The sequence below is a fragment of the Perca fluviatilis genome, chromosome 11 (genome assembly GCF_010015445.1).
Source record: "Perca fluviatilis chromosome 11, GENO_Pfluv_1.0, whole genome shotgun sequence".
In the NCBI taxonomy this organism is placed as follows: Eukaryota; Metazoa; Chordata; class Actinopteri; order Perciformes; family Percidae; genus Perca; species Perca fluviatilis.
The window spans coordinates 37,789,992-37,807,023 of NC_053122.1; the positions used below are offsets into that span (position 1 = coordinate 37,789,992).

The window sequence follows — 17,032 nt, forward strand, 5'->3', positions numbered from 1 at the left end:
TGGGTGCTTTAGAGGCTGTGTGGGGGAGGCATCTATTCAAAGACAATCAACGCATCGACAAACTCCACTGTAGTTCTGCCCGAGTCGATGCTTTGCAGGTGTTAATTTTCTAACCCCGAGGGCTCCTGCGTCCCTTTTTCTAAGCAGAAACATAAATAAAGCGCTTTCAGAGAGCGACAGAAAGCGGCAGCATTAAACAGCGATAGGAATAGGCGAATTGGAGCGAGGCTGGTCTATCGCCCTGTAGCCCTTCAACCGTGCTGAGCTGCAACCGTTGTCGCCCTGTAATCCTGTGTGGCAAACTGGCTTATGCCGCAGCGAGAGGCTAACTCCACCTGAAACGGCGCTTGGCGGATTATGGATCTGAGTCTGAGGAAGAAAATCAACCGCGGGTAGGAAAGATGGGGCCAGCATAATCGAGTCTTCCTCTGTATATAGTCTGTGTCCGTGTGTATCGAGGCTTTTCTGAGGTAATACGAGCGAGTGTCACCTAGGTGAATTGGGTTGGTTTTAGGGTTTAATACTCGCCCATGCCTAAGGCTTATATAATTCAATATGAATGGAAATGTGATCACAGAGAGGGCAGAAAAGTTCAGGAGTTGAAAAAGTTCAGAGACAATTCCGCTGATTGAATTTGAGTGAGAACGCAATGTGATTTGCTGTGGAGGAGCTATTTCTCTGATGAAAGCTGGGCAACTCAATCTTGGGATAACGCCTACCCTGACATTTCCCCAATAAAAGAAAAGTGCATTATAAATGTGCTTTTAGGTTGATTAAGTCGGGCAGTGAGAAAAGTGATCTTGATTTTCAATAAAGCGCGACAGTGAGTTTGTAGTCACTGATGGTATTTGGGAGTCTCGGGGCAGAGTCGTACATGAAGACAGTTCTCTGACAGGCTCTGTGCTGCTGGCAGGAACACTGCATTAGACCCATCTAAAACTAGTCTCATACACTTTTAAAATGCTTTCAATAAAGAGAAGGAACCCCATGTAAATGTTATACAATCAACTATGCTGGAAAAAAAAAGTTAAAAAAAACTGGATTACTGCTGTAACTTTGAAAAGCCGCATGACTTGGATCACAACCCCCAAAAACTGCCTCTGGGTATATATAAACCAGATGTGAAATTCCTCTAATTCCTTCACAGCTTTGTTCCAGCTGTGTATGTGTGCTTTTGATTGTGTTTTATGGGTGTGTGTGTGTGTGTGTCTGTGTGTGCGTGCACTGCTCAACGTATCCTTTGTATCATGTAAAGCTGATGTGACAGCAGCCAGAGAGAAATATGACAGTCACCTGCAAACCCTAAACAAGCATGATTGATCACAGTAAACTGGCAAATGGCTTCATGATGCCGACAATGCAAACCTGTGTGTGTGTGTGTGTGTGTGTGTGTGTGTGTGTGTGTGTGTGTGTGTGTGTGTGTGTGTGTGTGTGTGTGTGTGTGTGTGTGTCATTGGTTTTGTGCGAGTGATGAAGTGATTACACATGGGCATCATGGAGGAATGTCCGGTATGCGTGTGTGTTTGCGTGTCAGGTGATGCAGCACACTTCTCTCCAGTGTTTTTGCAGACGTATTTTTTTTAACAAGAAACCAATTGCAACAAAAGCAAATTCATTTCTACAATTAGTCTACAATTGAGGCTGATGAATCATGAGCTAAATCTCTTATTTTTTCTTCATCTAAATGTGTAAAAAAATAAAAAAATAAAAAAAGAACAAAGACCAAATGGTAGCAAAACTAACCTCTCTCCAGTCAAACACAGCTAGTTAACGTAGAGAACTGTAAATGTAAAGACTAAATAGAGAAAACTGGGATTGTATTTGATACAGCACATACACATTATATTATGTATTGTGCACTAGACTAGTACAGTAACCCTGTCTTCTATAAACCTAAACACAAAGACTTAAAGAGATCTGATTAGGGTTTAAGTTGTTCACTGAGACATGTGTTTGACCACTATGATGGGTTTAAGGCCCCGTGGCCACCAGTTCTGTCTGCTCCTCTCCTTTACTCTCCTCCAACTTGTTTGAACAGCACCGTGGCTCTGCTCTGGATAGGTTTACCTGCGGTCCCTGCCACTGAAAGGCACCACGTGGATTCCCAGGGGCCCACCGTCGTTTGACACCTCCACCAGTTTGACTATGTCTCTGGGAGACGGTGACGGATGGATGACGGAGAGGGACCAGGGTGGACGGGTGGAGAGGAGAGGAGAGGAGAGGAGAGGAGAGGAGAGGAGAGGAGAGGAAGAGGAGAGGAGAAACAAAACAAGAAATGAGATGATGGTGAAAGAAACGAGATGATGACAACAGAGGCATGTCAATAAAACAAACTGAAAGAAGAAGGTGTTGGAGGAGATTAACACAAAAAGACAATAGAACAAAGCAATCCAAATAAATCAAACACAAGTAAGGGATAACCAGAAACACTCAGAGAATCCTCACACACAATTTAGACTCAAGTCAATCGTCAAAGTGAACCTGCGAACTGAAATTATTTTAGGGATGCAGCTGAATTGAACTACACGATGTTGCATATTTATCCTTTGACAGGGGAAAAAAAACTACAATCCTCCAACGATGCTGTTGTCTGACACAAGTGTTCAACACACATCAAGACACGTACCTACAAAGTGAAATACTGTCCTAAGTCTTAGATGTCGTTCATCCTATGTGTAGATGTAAGCAGCTGAAATGCACCACGAACCACAAGTTAGAGCTGAAGATCTTTGCCCGAACCCTACGGTCTTAATTTCTATTATTTTACACGGGCTCGGGGCGGGCTCGGGCTGTGCCTGGGCGGGCTCGGGCTGTGCTTGGGGAGGGCTCGGGCTGGGCTCGGGCTCGGCCCGGGCGGGCCTCGGGCTGGGCTCGGGGGGGCCTCGGGGGAGGGCTCGGGCTGGGCTCGGGGCGGGCTCGGGCTGGGCTCGGGGAGGGCTCGGGCTGGGCTCGGGGCAGGCTCGGGGCGGGCTCGGGGCGGGCTCGGTCTTGCGCTCCGGGTTGCGCTGTAAATGAGCGGTCAGGTGATGCGTTTCGATTAGCGCGAAAATGGATGCTGAGGAGGAGAAACGAAGGCTGGCCTCTGGAGGACTTCTTTTATTTCTTTGTTCCAACTTCCAAGTGGCCGATAGCCTCCGTTAGTCATGAATAAATGACTCATTCTTGACAAAAGGCAAAAGAGCTGTGTGTGCGTGCGTGCGCACATTTGAATAATGTCGGACTGTAAACGTCAATCAAAATGTACTTGTCAGGCTCTGGCCCAATTCTGTCGGGCTCGGGCCTTGTCGGGCCGAACTTTTAAGGCCCGATTACAGCTCTACCACAAGTGTTCAAATAGACACGCTTGGTGAGCGACAGGGTTTCTGCAGGTTTCAACAAGTCAAATTTAAGACCTTTATGAATGACATTTAAGAGCTACTGTATATCACAACATTTAACAAAATTTTACAAAAGTACTTGCAAAGTGAATAAATGTATTCAAATTGAAAAAAAGCGACACGGCGTAATAATAATCCGTACATATACAGGAAATTATATTTGGACTATCAAAAGGAAGAACTACACCACAGAAGAAGTTGCCGCTACATGGACGCTTAAAAGTCTCAAGTCTTTTTAAGACCCTGCGGAAACCCTGGTGTGAGGCGTTGACGATGCTGCGTGTAGCTACAGTATCACGTCTCGATTTTTGTGCCACGTCGCAGCCAATCAGCAGCCAATCACAGCCCACCTCAGAAAAATAACATCACGACGCATTTGAAATTAAAAAGTTAAGTCAAATTCAACACTTTGACTTGCAGTTTTGTACATGTTGAGGGTCAGTGCCTGGTCCTGTAGGTGATTCCCATTAAATGGGCAAACTGCTGTAGATATTGCTGATGACATCCTTTGACCCTTTAAAAGCACAAAACACAGTCCCAGCTATTTGCTTTTTCCGAGGCAGCGTTCTTCACCTGTTAGTCTGTTTGGCTGGAAAACATCTGAACACAGGCACATTTTACAAGATGCCAGATCTAATCTGCCTACAGCTTTGATACAATGACTATGATTAGCTCGGGGAAAATGGGCCCCTTGTTGACAACTAAGAGGTGGGAGAAGTCTCTGGGAAATCATAGGAATAATAACAATACCATACCTGCATATTAAACTGGAAGCATGCAACGGAGCAAAAACAACAAAACAAAACACAGTTGTTAATAAGAGGAGCTGAATGGGTTAGTGCGTGGGAGAGCGCCGATGGCGAGGCGAGGATCATTTCACTCCCACAAAAGAGAATTATGTAAATCAGGATGCAGGGTTGAAATGAGATTTTCAACAAACAAACCTGGATTACAGTACAGAACCTGCTGGTCTACCTTCAACGTACGCATTATGTAGAGAAAGGCAGGAGGGAGCTGATTTACCCAGGGTACCTTTGAAGGCAACATCTAGTTTCAGACAAGCTGAGCATTATTGTTTCTTCATAGTTTTGGCCATCATCCTTCCTACTGGTTATAATTGTGGTGTGTGTGTGTGTGTCGGAAAGGTGTGTCAGCAGGTGTTTGTTGAGTGACCATACAGATGTTTTTTTTTATGTTTGTGTTTTTAATGTTATCTGCTGATTGTTGGAGCAGACGATGCAATCATTTTTTCTGTGTGAACAGACAAAGTTGTATCTCATCTTATCTAGAACATGAGTCAGTTGGATACAATGATGGCCAAAACTACAAAAGAGGACAGGATTTGTGTTAACACAGAATTTATTTTTAGGGTTATGCAGGCGTGGTGACACACACGGGTTTCATTTCAAATCTCGATCCATTTGAAAAAAGCCCAAGACATCCAGGAAATGTCAATAAAAAACATCTGCACAAATAGGAATGATTCAGACGTAGGGCTGGGCGCTACGGAGACAATCAGATATCACGATACGCTTTACCAAATCCATCCATGCCCATAGTGCAACGATATTGTCGTGTTGACTATTGGTGCTCTCACAAAATATTTTTTTACAGTGAGATTTTAGATAAGTAATCATCAGTAATGTGGAAAAACAGTTTCAAGTAATATTATACAATATACAGTGCCTTGCGAAAGTATTCGGCCCCCTTGAACGTTTCGACCTTTTGCCACATTTCAGGCCTCAAACGTAAAGATATAAAACTGTAATTTTTTGTGAAGAATCAACAACAAGTGGGTCCCAATTATGAAGTGGAACGAAATTCATTGGCTATTTCAAACTTTTTTAACAAATAAAAAACTGAAAAAGTGGGCGTGCAAAATTATTCAGCCCCTTTACTTTCAGTGCAGCAAACTCTCTCCAGAAGTTCAGTGAGGATCTCTGAATGATCCAATGTTGACCTAAATGACTAATGATGATAAATAGAATCCAGCTGTGTGTAATCAAGTCTCCGTATAAATGCACCTGCTCTGTGATAGTCTCAGAGGTCCGTGTAAAGCGCAGAGAGCATCATGAAGAACAAGGAACACACCAGGCAGGTCCGAGATACTGTTGTGGAGAAGTTTAAAGCCGGATTTGGATACAAAAAGATTTCCCAAGCTTTAAACATCCCAAGGAGCACTGTGCAAGCGATAATATTGAAATGGAAGGAGTATCAGACCACTACAAATCTACGAAGACCCGGCCGTCCCTCTAAACTTTCAGCTCATACAATGAGAAGACTGATCAGAGATGCAGCCAAGAGGCCCATGATCACTCTGGATGAACTGCAGAGATCTACAGCTGAGGTGGGAGACTCTGTCCATAGGACAACAATCAGTCGTATACTGCACAAATCTGGCCTTTATGGAAGAGTGGCAAGAAGAAAGCCATTTCTTAAAGATATCCATAAAAAGTGTCCTTTAAAGTTTGCCAAAAGCCACCTGGGAGACACACCAAACATGTGGAAGAAGGTGCTGTGGTCAGATGAAACCAAAATCAAACTTTTTGGCAACAATGCAAAACGTTATGTTTGGCGTAAAAGCAACACAGCTCATCACCCTGAACACACCTTCCCCACTGTCAAACATGGTGGTGGCAGCATCATGGTTTGGGCCTGCTTTTCTTCAGCAGGGACAGGGAAGATGGTTAAAATTGAGTCTGCAAAAGACCTGAGACTGGGACGGAGATTTGTCTTCCAACAAGACAATGATCCAAAACATAAAGCAAAATCTACAATGGAATGGTTCACAAATAAACATATCCAGGTGTTAGAAGGGCCAAGTCAAAGTCCAGACCTGAATCCAATCGAGAATCTGTGGAAAGAACTGAAAACTGCTGTTCACAAACGCTCTCCATCCAACCTCACTGAGCTCAAGCTGTTTTGCAAGGAGGAATGGGCAAAAATGTCAGTCTCGATGTGCAAAACTGATAGGAACATACCCCGACGCTTACAGCTGTAATCGCAGCAAAAGGTGGCGCTACAAAGTATTAACTTAAGGGGGCTGAATAATTTTGCACGCCCAATATTTCAGTTTTTTATTTGTTTAAAAGGTTTGAAATATCCAATAAATTTCGTTCCACTTCATGATTGTGTCCCACTTGTTGTTGATTCTTCACAAAAAAATTACAGTTTTATATCTTTATGTTTGAGGCCTGAAATGTGGCAAAAGGTCGAAAAGTTCAAGGGGGCCGAATACTTTCGCAAGGCACTGTATGCAATTCTTCAAATGATATTCCCTCAAAATGTTTCACGACAGATTTTCTGAAAACATTGATTAGTATGTGTTTGTTATTATCTTTTTTGACGTTATTGTATATCATGATATATGATTTCATCATGATATGATTCCATTGGAAGACGATATATTATCATATTGAATTATCGCCCAGCCTTAGTTCGGTGTTACTTTTCCCAAATGGTGATTTTTGTAATAAATCTGCTTGAATGTTCAGCAATGTGATCAGCAGGTTATTGGGGTCCAGCAGGGTTGCGAGGACCCAGAGAGGCAGAAAGGGGCGGAGCTGAGCCAGGACTGAAGGACTTACTCTAGTGACCTGACAGGGTTGTGGTCCATGCACGAGTCGGCCCGGCCAACCGGCTCGATCCTGCCGTTTTCTTCTTCTCTGGCCTCGTCCTCCTGGAACAAAGCACAGACAGGCAGAGGAAGAGTGAGACAGCTTCAGAGAATGTTCTCCCTGTTCTTCACCGCTATGTTCATTCAACAACAAGTGGCTTTGACGCTGATTCATGACTTTTATATTACAAGAGATATCCCCAACCTTCAAAATCTCAAGTTGCTTTTAGGCATGGGCAGGTTACCGGTTTCAAGGTATACCGCGGTTTAACAAAGTCACCGTTTCAAAACCTCTAAACTTTTCCGTCATACCGTTGCTAAGGTATGAGCGGTTTGTTTTTTTGTCAAAGACCGAAAGTGCACTTTAGAAACCCCTCAGCCTGTCAGTGTGCACGGTGTTTGGTAACACTTTATAATAACCACTGCTAATAAATGGCTAATTGATAGTTAATTAAACTTAAGTTTAGAGTTATTTTACTGTTAACTAACAACAAAATGACAATGAATGATGTTTACTAATTATTAGTTATGCTATAAGTTGTGTTTTTTGAACAGTTTATTGTTGCTCACATCATATAATTTTATAGATGTTATGAAGTATTTGTTTATAATTAAGAAATGTTTTGTAAAATGTCAAACATTATTTGGATGGCTATTATAAAATTGCATCTGATGAGTAGAATTCCCTGTTAATGGTTAATTAGTACTTTTCAAAGCATCTTTAAACATTTATTATTAACTTATTTTATATGCCACTAAACTAATGATAACATGACAAATGATAATATTACTAATAATTAGTAAACATTATTAATAATAATAATAATAATAATAATAATAATGTATACTTTATTAATCCCGCAAGGTGAAATGTTTTCTGTCTGTTATTATTACACACATTCCACACAGGTCTGAATTACACACACATGCTCAGTACCTCTACATGCACTAATGGAGAGATGTCAGAGTGAGGTGCCCGCGGTTGAGGGTTGGGTGCCTTGCTCAAGAGCAGTGCCCAGGAGGTGAACTGGCACCTCTCCAGCTACCAGTTCACCATCTCCAGCTACCAGTTCACCTCCATACTTTGGTCCGTATGGGGACTTGAACCTGCAACCCTCCAGTTCCCAACCCAACTCCCTACAGACTCAGCTACTGCCACCTCCATTATAATTCATCATATCATTTATCAGTTGGTTAACAGTAAAGCAACGATGAACTAAAGTTTCATGTACTACCAATTTACTATTTATTAGTGATGATATAAAGTGTTACAAATACATTTCAAAGCTGTAACTGCAATACCTCAATACGGTGAAAGCGTGATGTTTTTGCTGAAGGTTATCACAGCGGCCCATGCCTGGTACCTTTCAGCAGCTAACGAGTAGGCTAGGCTGCTGAGCTGAAGAAGCCAAGACGAGCGGATGGGTGGAGGCCTTCCACAGGTGTTAAAAATACACGCCCTTTAGAAAGGATTCGGTATTCAAAATTGACACATGCCTTTGTTCTCCTCTTGTATCAACTGTGGATGCTTGCTCTGTTTGACTGAGACTTCTGATAGGTACACACAAACGCACACTTGCACTCAGACAGGAGACACTGAGAGCAAGAGGAGGGAAATGAGAAGCAAAGAAAGACGGTCATTAAAATTGCAGGGCGACACCGGAGAGGAGAGACAGAACAGCAGCAGCGCGAGCATCCTCGGCAACCGGCCGCCTCATCAGTATGAAAATGAGCCTGCCGTTACCGTGGCTGCCGTACAGTTGCCATGACACTTTGGGTGTCTGCAGGATGGACAGCCACAGGGAAGTGAGTGAGTGTGTGCATGTGTGAGAAACAGTGTGCAAGGACTTGTGACTGCCGTCTTTCAGTTTAGAAGTCGTCCTCTGCAGCTTAAAGTGCAGACTGTCACCACGGAAACACAAACAACAAGTCTCACGGGCAGCTTTCTTTTACAATACACTTTCCTTAATCAACTGTCAGCAACGTTTTAACGCTGACAACAAAGAGATACTTTCATAGGTCCCGACTTATCTACGGTACAAGGGGAGTTTACCGAGTCTTTACCGAGAAATGGGTTTTGTCTGTCATCGTTTTTTTTTTTACATCTCGGGATCATGTTAAACCTACATTGTGTAATTTTTTGAGCTGATTCTCAGCAAAAACCCCTTTGTTCTTTCACAAATATGTGCTCATTCATGTGTAATTACTTCCACCAACTAGGGCTGGGCGATATGGACCAAAAGTCATATCCCGATATATTTTGGCTGAATATCGATATACGATATATATCCCGATATTTTTTTCCGCGAAGTGAGAGCAAATGTTCACTCAAAGCCCAAATCAAATATGACATGTCACAAGTAGTTTCATAGAAACAGTTGCAAAATCAAATAAATAATAAACCGGTTTCTTCACCTGGTTCATGATTAAATGCTCAGCTGTTCAAATAACAATAAAATGTAAACCTAAATACTGTATAACAGGAGTACCTTTTTTGAAATCAAAGCTCCATAGGCTATTTGTGATTCGTTCCAAAGGTCAATTAAGCTTTAGATATTAATATAATCTACTTTGTTCAAAATGTAATGCCTCATGCCTGTAAGCCTAGGTTATAGTCCCATTCTTCCACTTGATACTGCTTCCACTTAAATAAACTTAAGATGAACTATCGACTACAAAACAAAGAAATTTATTATGATCGGTTCACAGATCTGAGTCCAAACGGAAACTTCACCCTTCTGAACTAAGAGTTTCTGCTTCAAGGTGAAGTTTAAACAGACTGAAATGTCCAGGCTCATTCCTCCACTATTTATTTCTGTATGTATTTATGCGTTACATGTAATTTTAACGGGCACTGAGCTCCAGATCCTGCAGCCGCAGACGGTCGCTGCCCCGCTGTAGCTTCTTTCCGTCCGCCTGCCGCCGGCAAACTTAGTGGAACTTTCCCACCGATATCGACATACAGTTCGGTCCTGGACTACGTGTAAGATCCTACCGGTCACCACTCTGTCTTTGGCTGGTCCGATCTGGATCAGCGGGGACCGGCGCGCGAGCGGTAGGCTGTGTTTTTGCCCGGGGAAGAGGCGCTGCGGCCCGCACCGGGGCTCTCCGCCTCCCGCTGCCGCCGGAGCTCAGATTGCTGGTCGAAGGCGGCATATATAATCATAAAACACATTGTCACCTGTTAAATGTTATCCATTGCTGTTTGTTCTTTTCATTTCCTCTATCGAACATAATTAAGCAGTACAAAAGTCCGGCATCTTTAGCGTTGATCTGAATGCTTCGGCCCCCTGTTCCAAGATGGCGGCGGGTTTTGACGTATGTTTAGAACCTCACGGCGACATATCTATGGGAGCAAGGATCACATTTGAACTATATCGATATATGCGATATGGTCTAATTCCATATCTCATTTAAAAATATATCGATATATTTGTTTATATCGATATATCGCCCAGCCCTACCACCAACTAATCAAAGTATTCTCGTAAGTGTAGAATCTGACATTCAGAATCATTCAGAATACATACGGGCGAGTCGCTCGAATGACAGCCGCCATGTAGCGCCTCCATCTTTATAATACATTAGCCAAAGAGGGACATATCTCCATCTTTATAATACATTAGCCAAAGAGGGACATATCTCCATCTTTATAATACATTAGCCAAAGAGGGACATACCTCCATCTTTATAATACATTAACCAAAGAGGGACATACCTCCATCTTTATAATACATTAGCCAAAGAGGGACATACCTCCATCTTTATAATACATTAGCCAAAGAGGGACATACCTCCATCTTTATAATACATTAGCCAAAGAGGGACATACCTCCATCTTTATAATACATTAGCCAAAGAGGGACATACCTCCATCTTTATAATACATTAGCCAAAGAGGGCATACCTCCATCTTTATAATACATTAGCCACAGAGGGACATACCTCCATCTTTAAAATACATTAACCAAAGAGGGACATACCTCCATCTTTATAATACATTAGCCAAAGAGGGACATACCTCCATCTTTATAATACATTAGCCAAAGAGGGACATATCTCCATCTTTATAATACATTAGCCAAAGAGGGACATATCTCCATCTTTATAATACATTAGCCAAAGAGGGACATATCTCCATCTTTAAAATACATTAGCCAAAGAGGGACATACCTCCATCTTTATAATACATTAACCAAAGAGGGACATACCTCCATCTTTATAATACATTAACCAAAGAGGGACATACCTCCATCTTTATAATACATTAGCAAAAGAGGGACATACCTCCATCTTTATAATACATTAGCCAAAGAGGGACATACCTCCATCTTTAAAATACATTAACCAAAGAGGGACATACCTCCATCTTTATAATACATTAGCCAAAGAGGGACATACCTCCATCTTTATAAAACATTAACCAAAGAGGGACATACCTCCATCTTTATAATACATTAGCCAAAGAGGGACATACCTCCATCTTTAAAATACATTAACCAAAGAGGGACATACCTCCATCTTTATAAAACATTAACCAAAGAGGGACATACCTCCATCTTTAAAATACATTAACCAAAGAGGGACATATCTCCACCTTTCGCCCTCTTAAACTCAGTGGCACCGTGACAAACGCCAGGGGGAGATTACTCGCCAGGGAAGCAAAAAAGAGAATTAAAACGACAACACGACAGGCAAAGCAACAAGACCAAAGTTAATATTGGAGCGGCTAGAACAGCTGCGTAGAAACGATGGAGATACTAAGAGATCATTTCATGTTCGGCCACCGTAGGAAGAGGGGGTAGAAAGTAATATTCAGTTGGTTGTCATATACAATTTCACAGCTAGATGGGAGAAATTCTTACACAATGTAGCTTTAAAAAAATAAGTGTTGACAATTGACACACCTAAATGTTCTCCCTTAGATCTAATGTGTCTGTATATACACAGACACACCAAATAAAAACACATTCAGAAACATGAACTCATCATTATCCAAAGCATTTCAAAACAACATGCATGTTTCCTTGATGAACGCGATGAGCAACTAAGATGCGTCATTTGTGGAGACCAGCCAAAGGATAATATGCACAAAAGAATTATTAAAATGACGAAATGCTGTCACTCAAAATTGGCATTGCTGCTCCCACTCCACCTCATTATTTGGACAAACTAAATATTCCTGCATCACCAATAAAAGGACAGATAGCCCACAAATTCCTCAATTAAGAACATTAAATTGTTCTTGTGTCCTGACATCAGACTTGAAAATAAAAGCATATGTAGAAGACTATAAAGAAGACAATATGGTTCATAAAAGACATTTCTCAGATCAGTGGACAACTGCATTCCAAGATTTTTTTTATAGCTCCATAAAGGACTTTCTTTTTAAATACATGCGCATTTATAAAGACAACATTGCCAAAACATGATTTATGACTAGATTTATTTACTAGTGCTGTATGGATTTATTTACTAGTGCTTTGTGTTAAATGTATGAAGGAGCCCTGTACCCATGATCATACAAGAAGACACAATCACACACATTCTAAAGGCCAAAGAGGCCAGATAAAGACAGCAGACAGAGACACAATAACAACACATCGAATACCATTCAATATTCATCAGAAGAGGCAAGTGAGGGGGACGGTGCATCAGAAAGGGAGAGGAGTCGCTATCTGAGGAAGAGCAAATGAGATTGCCATTCAACACGGTACATGCAGGCATCTCACAGACGCTTTATTTCAATACGCAGCATCTATTATATATATCTGAGAAATCTGGTGCAAAGAGACGGGGGTGTGTGTGTGTGTGTGTGTGTGTGTGTGTGTGTGTGTGTGTGTGTGTATGGGTGTGTGTGTGTGTGTGTGTGTGTGTGTGTGTGTATGGGTGTGTGTGTCAGCGTGCGGGAAAGACAATAAAGCAGAGAGGTGAATCAAGTGATGGATATAGAAGTCAAATTAGAGAAACAAAGCGAGACACAATCAGAAACAGAAACGTTTTGACATCATTATACGGTATATTCATTTCTACTGCCATGGGTCAATATAGCCAATCAACCCTGGAACTATTTCACTATTTACAATAGGCCAATGAGAAAACTTCTACAGCTTCCATCTAATGCAGGGGTTTGGTTTTCCTCGACTGGCCACACACCCTATTGCTTCTTGTCCAAAGACAGATGAACATGACGACGGAAGCATGGGGCAAACAATCGGTTACACTTCACTTGAAGGTATCTACATAAGAGTGACACGACACTGTCATGAACGTGTCATTAACATTATAAACAAGTCATAAACGTTTATGACATAACGCTTCTTTTAGTAAGTCTCATTCGGTTTTTGTCATGACAAGTTAGGGTTACGGTTAGGGTTCATGTGTCATGACAGTGCCATGTGTTCATGACAGTAGAGCTGGGCAATATATCAATATCGATATTGTAATATGGTGATATGACCTAAGTGTTGTCTTTTCCTCGTTTTAAAGGCTGCATTACAGTAAAGTGATGTACTTTTCTGAACTTACCAGACTGTTCCATTATTTGCCTTTACCCACTTAGACATTATATCTACATTACTGATGATTATGTATCTAAAATCTCAACACTAAAATATCGTTGCAGTATCGATATCGAGGTATTTGGTTAAAAATATCGTGATATTTGATTTTAAAATATCGTTGCAGTATCGATAGAGGTATTTGGTTAAAAATATCGTAATATTTGATTTTCTCCATATCGCCCAGCCCTGACAGAGTCATGTCACTCTTATGTACATCCCTTCAAGTAAAGTGTTACCAAACAATCTAGACTACCTGTGTAGTACAGAGTTTCTACAGGTTGTACCATGTCAAATTTAAGACTTTTTTAAGACTTTTTAAATTTTAAGAACTACAGTCTATCACAACATTGAAAAACAAAGTCAGATGTCAGAGTCCGGAGATATCGTCTGAAACAATTCCCCCATTTCCTCATTGGCATTATAGGACTGGTGTCTAGATTGGCTGAACTATAAGCTGCATGTTGGTCTCATTTGTTATGAAAATACAGCAAATTATATTTGGACTAGCAACAGTAAACACAGAATAAAAAAAAAGAAAACATTATAAAGCGCTGCAGGAACATTTCAATGAGCATTGGAGGTAGCGTTAAGACCTGTTTAAAATATTTAAGACCTAGAACACAACACTTGTTGAGGCCTAACATGTTAATTTTAGACTTTTTAAGACCCTGAGGAAATCCTGTAGTAGCTGCTGTGGAGTCATATTGCACGATCTTCATCGGCAGATGGAGTTCCTAGTTGTCATGAAATTGCTTCTTTTTCTGAGCACTTTTGGGACTTCTTATCCATGTTGGCTCCAAAAGGTGCTCTGCAAGTCAATTGCAGAGATCTGGCAGCCATCACAGTCTGAGCATGAGTCATTTAGATAAAATGATGGGCAAACCCACAAAAGAGGATTAGAGTTGTATTAACACAGAATTTAGTTTTAGGGTGATGCAGGCGTGGTGACACACAAAAAAAACAATCATCTAGAAATGTCAAAACAAAAAAGGGAATACTGAGCAGCATGGTCGGTTGCGTTTTAAAGTTGGAAAGAGATATGATGGAATGCTTCAGAAACCAAACGGGTGCTGTGGTGAGAAACTGCTGTTTTAAAGGACGGGAATAAAGTTTGAACGTCAGCTGATGGAAGTGATTTTGCAATCGGCCTTTCATTCTTTCCACTACCTGCTATTATACAGGTTTCTGGTCCATCTGCTCTGGTAGAAAGACACTCTCCTCCTGTTTTGTGCTGGAAAAGGAATCTTGCTTTGTAAAAAAATTTTTTTTAAATAAACAGAAAAAAAAATACTACGTGGAGCTGTATGAGCTGTATGTGAAAAGAGGGACATCCGGCAGAATTTCCAGCGGCAACGGAGCAAACCCGGAAATGAAACGTTGCTATAGACTAACGTGACGCATGCTTGCTGCTCCTTTTGCTATTTTTTTTTGATTCTATGTACAAAGTAGTTTCCCCACATAAGAACAATATTATATAGCATAATAAAAAATAATGTGGTATCAGCTGCAAAGAAAATCATACTGGCTTCTTCCCAGCCATCAGCAACAACATACTGGCGTAGAGTTGAGCCGTCTGATTGACACATGGACCAATCAACCCCCTCTGTGGGTCCAGAAGGAGACACTCAGAAAGGCTTCGCCACACTTTCCCAACCACACCATCAAGACGTCGCCCATTCCCGTTGCTGGGAGTGGGCCGGCCGGGCACAGAGACAGATCGCCACATTAATAATTCATGCTGAGTCGGAGGGTTAATGGCTAGCAGGCAGACAGGCAGGTAGGAGGACGAGCGGCCGATGTGTTTTCCAGCCGAGTCATTGTTTGTTTCCTGGATGTGGAGAAGGAGAGGCTGGCCCGGGGGCTCATTAAAGATTAATGGGAGAATCCATTGGGGCCTGTCCTTTCTATCTCGGAGACTAAATGAAGTGGTCTGCGCCTAGTGTGTATGTGTGTGTATGTATGGGAGAGACAGTGAGTGGAGTACTGCTGCACTTTAATGAAGTGCTGCCCACTCCACTTCCCTGCCACTTTGACCACTCCGTCACATACAAACCGATTCAGACACACAGGCAGGGATGGAGATTAACCCTCTGAGGTCCAAGGGCATTTTCACATATCTTCTTAAAATGTACCTTTTTAAGGTATTTGCATATAACTGATCCCAATGTGTTTCATATCAAAATGTTCAGAACAAACTCTGCTTTCCATATAGTGAGGCCCAATTATTTCCTAGAGCAATGTCTGAAGAGATCATTTGGCGCTTAAAGCTGAAACATTGATGTTCGATTTTTGAAATTGCTCAAATCTCTTTTGAAAACAAACTTTAACTTATGACGTGTTGTACCAATTGTTTTGGTGCTTGAAATGAATTTTCCAAAGTCTTAGGTTATATATGATTAAAATAGTAAATAAATATATTTAAATATAATACTTTTTTAAAGTAATTTCGCTAAGGGTTAAATCTCTTAAGAATCTTCAGGGACAAGACTAAATGCAATCATTGTGATGCTGAATACATCTTAAATGTTGCATAAACAGCGTACAATAGTACAGATAATATTTAGTCATGTATGGCATTGTATCTAAATCTATAACCTATAACTTCTTTGAAACAGCATAACAATTTTAAAATGCAAATCTGTTAAAATATTATCAATTGCTTCTCCAAAATGTTATATTATGAAAGGTTTTTGATGGTTGAGGTTAATGTTGAAGTTGCCCATCTTCAGATTGACAAGCTCCTTAAGAGACTTAATGGGATGGGAGTTAAACTGATGCAACGGTGAGAAAGTTGACACATAAAGTGATGCATCTCTCCCATCATGTTGAATTTCATACCAACAAATCCCCACCTTGGGCTGAGTGGTATCACACTTTTGAAGTTTAGCAAATGTTTAGCTGGTTTAGGTGTTCACCTTCAGTAGGTCTTTGTATGTTTTGGTCAGACTCCCAGTCTTGTTTACTTATTCTTTGATTCAGATTAAACCAGACTATTTCAAGTTTTAGACTATTTTAGGTTGCTTGTGTTTATCCAATGTCAAACTGGGCTTCTTAAGAGAAGTCCTTAAAAATAAATTATATTCCTCAAAATAACCTGCCAATAGCCATTGGTATCAAAACACAATACTAGTGCCGTTTAGAAAAATGCATTCTGTCAAACTCCAGCATCTTTGATTTAGTTGAAACATCACTTAAACAAGCTTCGTGTGTATCGTTAAAAAGTATGCAATTATACATGAAAACAAATGTGTTCATATGCACACCATCAACAAGCACACACACACACACACACACACACACACACACACACACACACACACACACACACACACACACACACACACACACACACACACACACACACACACACACACACACACACACACACACACACAGAACTGGTTTCTGTGCAGAGCAGAATGTATGCTGGCCGTGGATATATGGAGCTCTGCTCCACTGAACCTATATATTAGCCT

General features: G+C 41.2%; 1 protein-coding gene across 6 annotated transcripts in view; it reads right to left on the reverse strand.

Moving 5' to 3' along the window:
- Positions 1-17,032, reverse strand: part of LOC120567663 (partitioning defective 3 homolog) — a 351,607-nt gene that overhangs the window by 166,065 nt on the left and 168,510 nt on the right. For 3 of the 6 annotated variants that reach the window (XM_039814626.1, XM_039814628.1, XM_039814624.1), the window contains exons 6-7: positions 6,965-7,056; positions 2,068-2,151 (exon numbers count right to left, since the gene is read on the reverse strand). In XM_039814626.1, the coding sequence (XP_039670560.1) occupies positions 2,068-2,151; positions 6,965-7,056 (176 nt within the window). Of the gene's footprint in view, positions 1-2,067; positions 2,152-4,132; positions 4,145-6,964; positions 7,057-17,032 lie in introns of all 6 variants that reach the window. The other 3 variants (XM_039814623.1, XM_039814625.1, XM_039814627.1) reach the window with 2 other exon arrangements.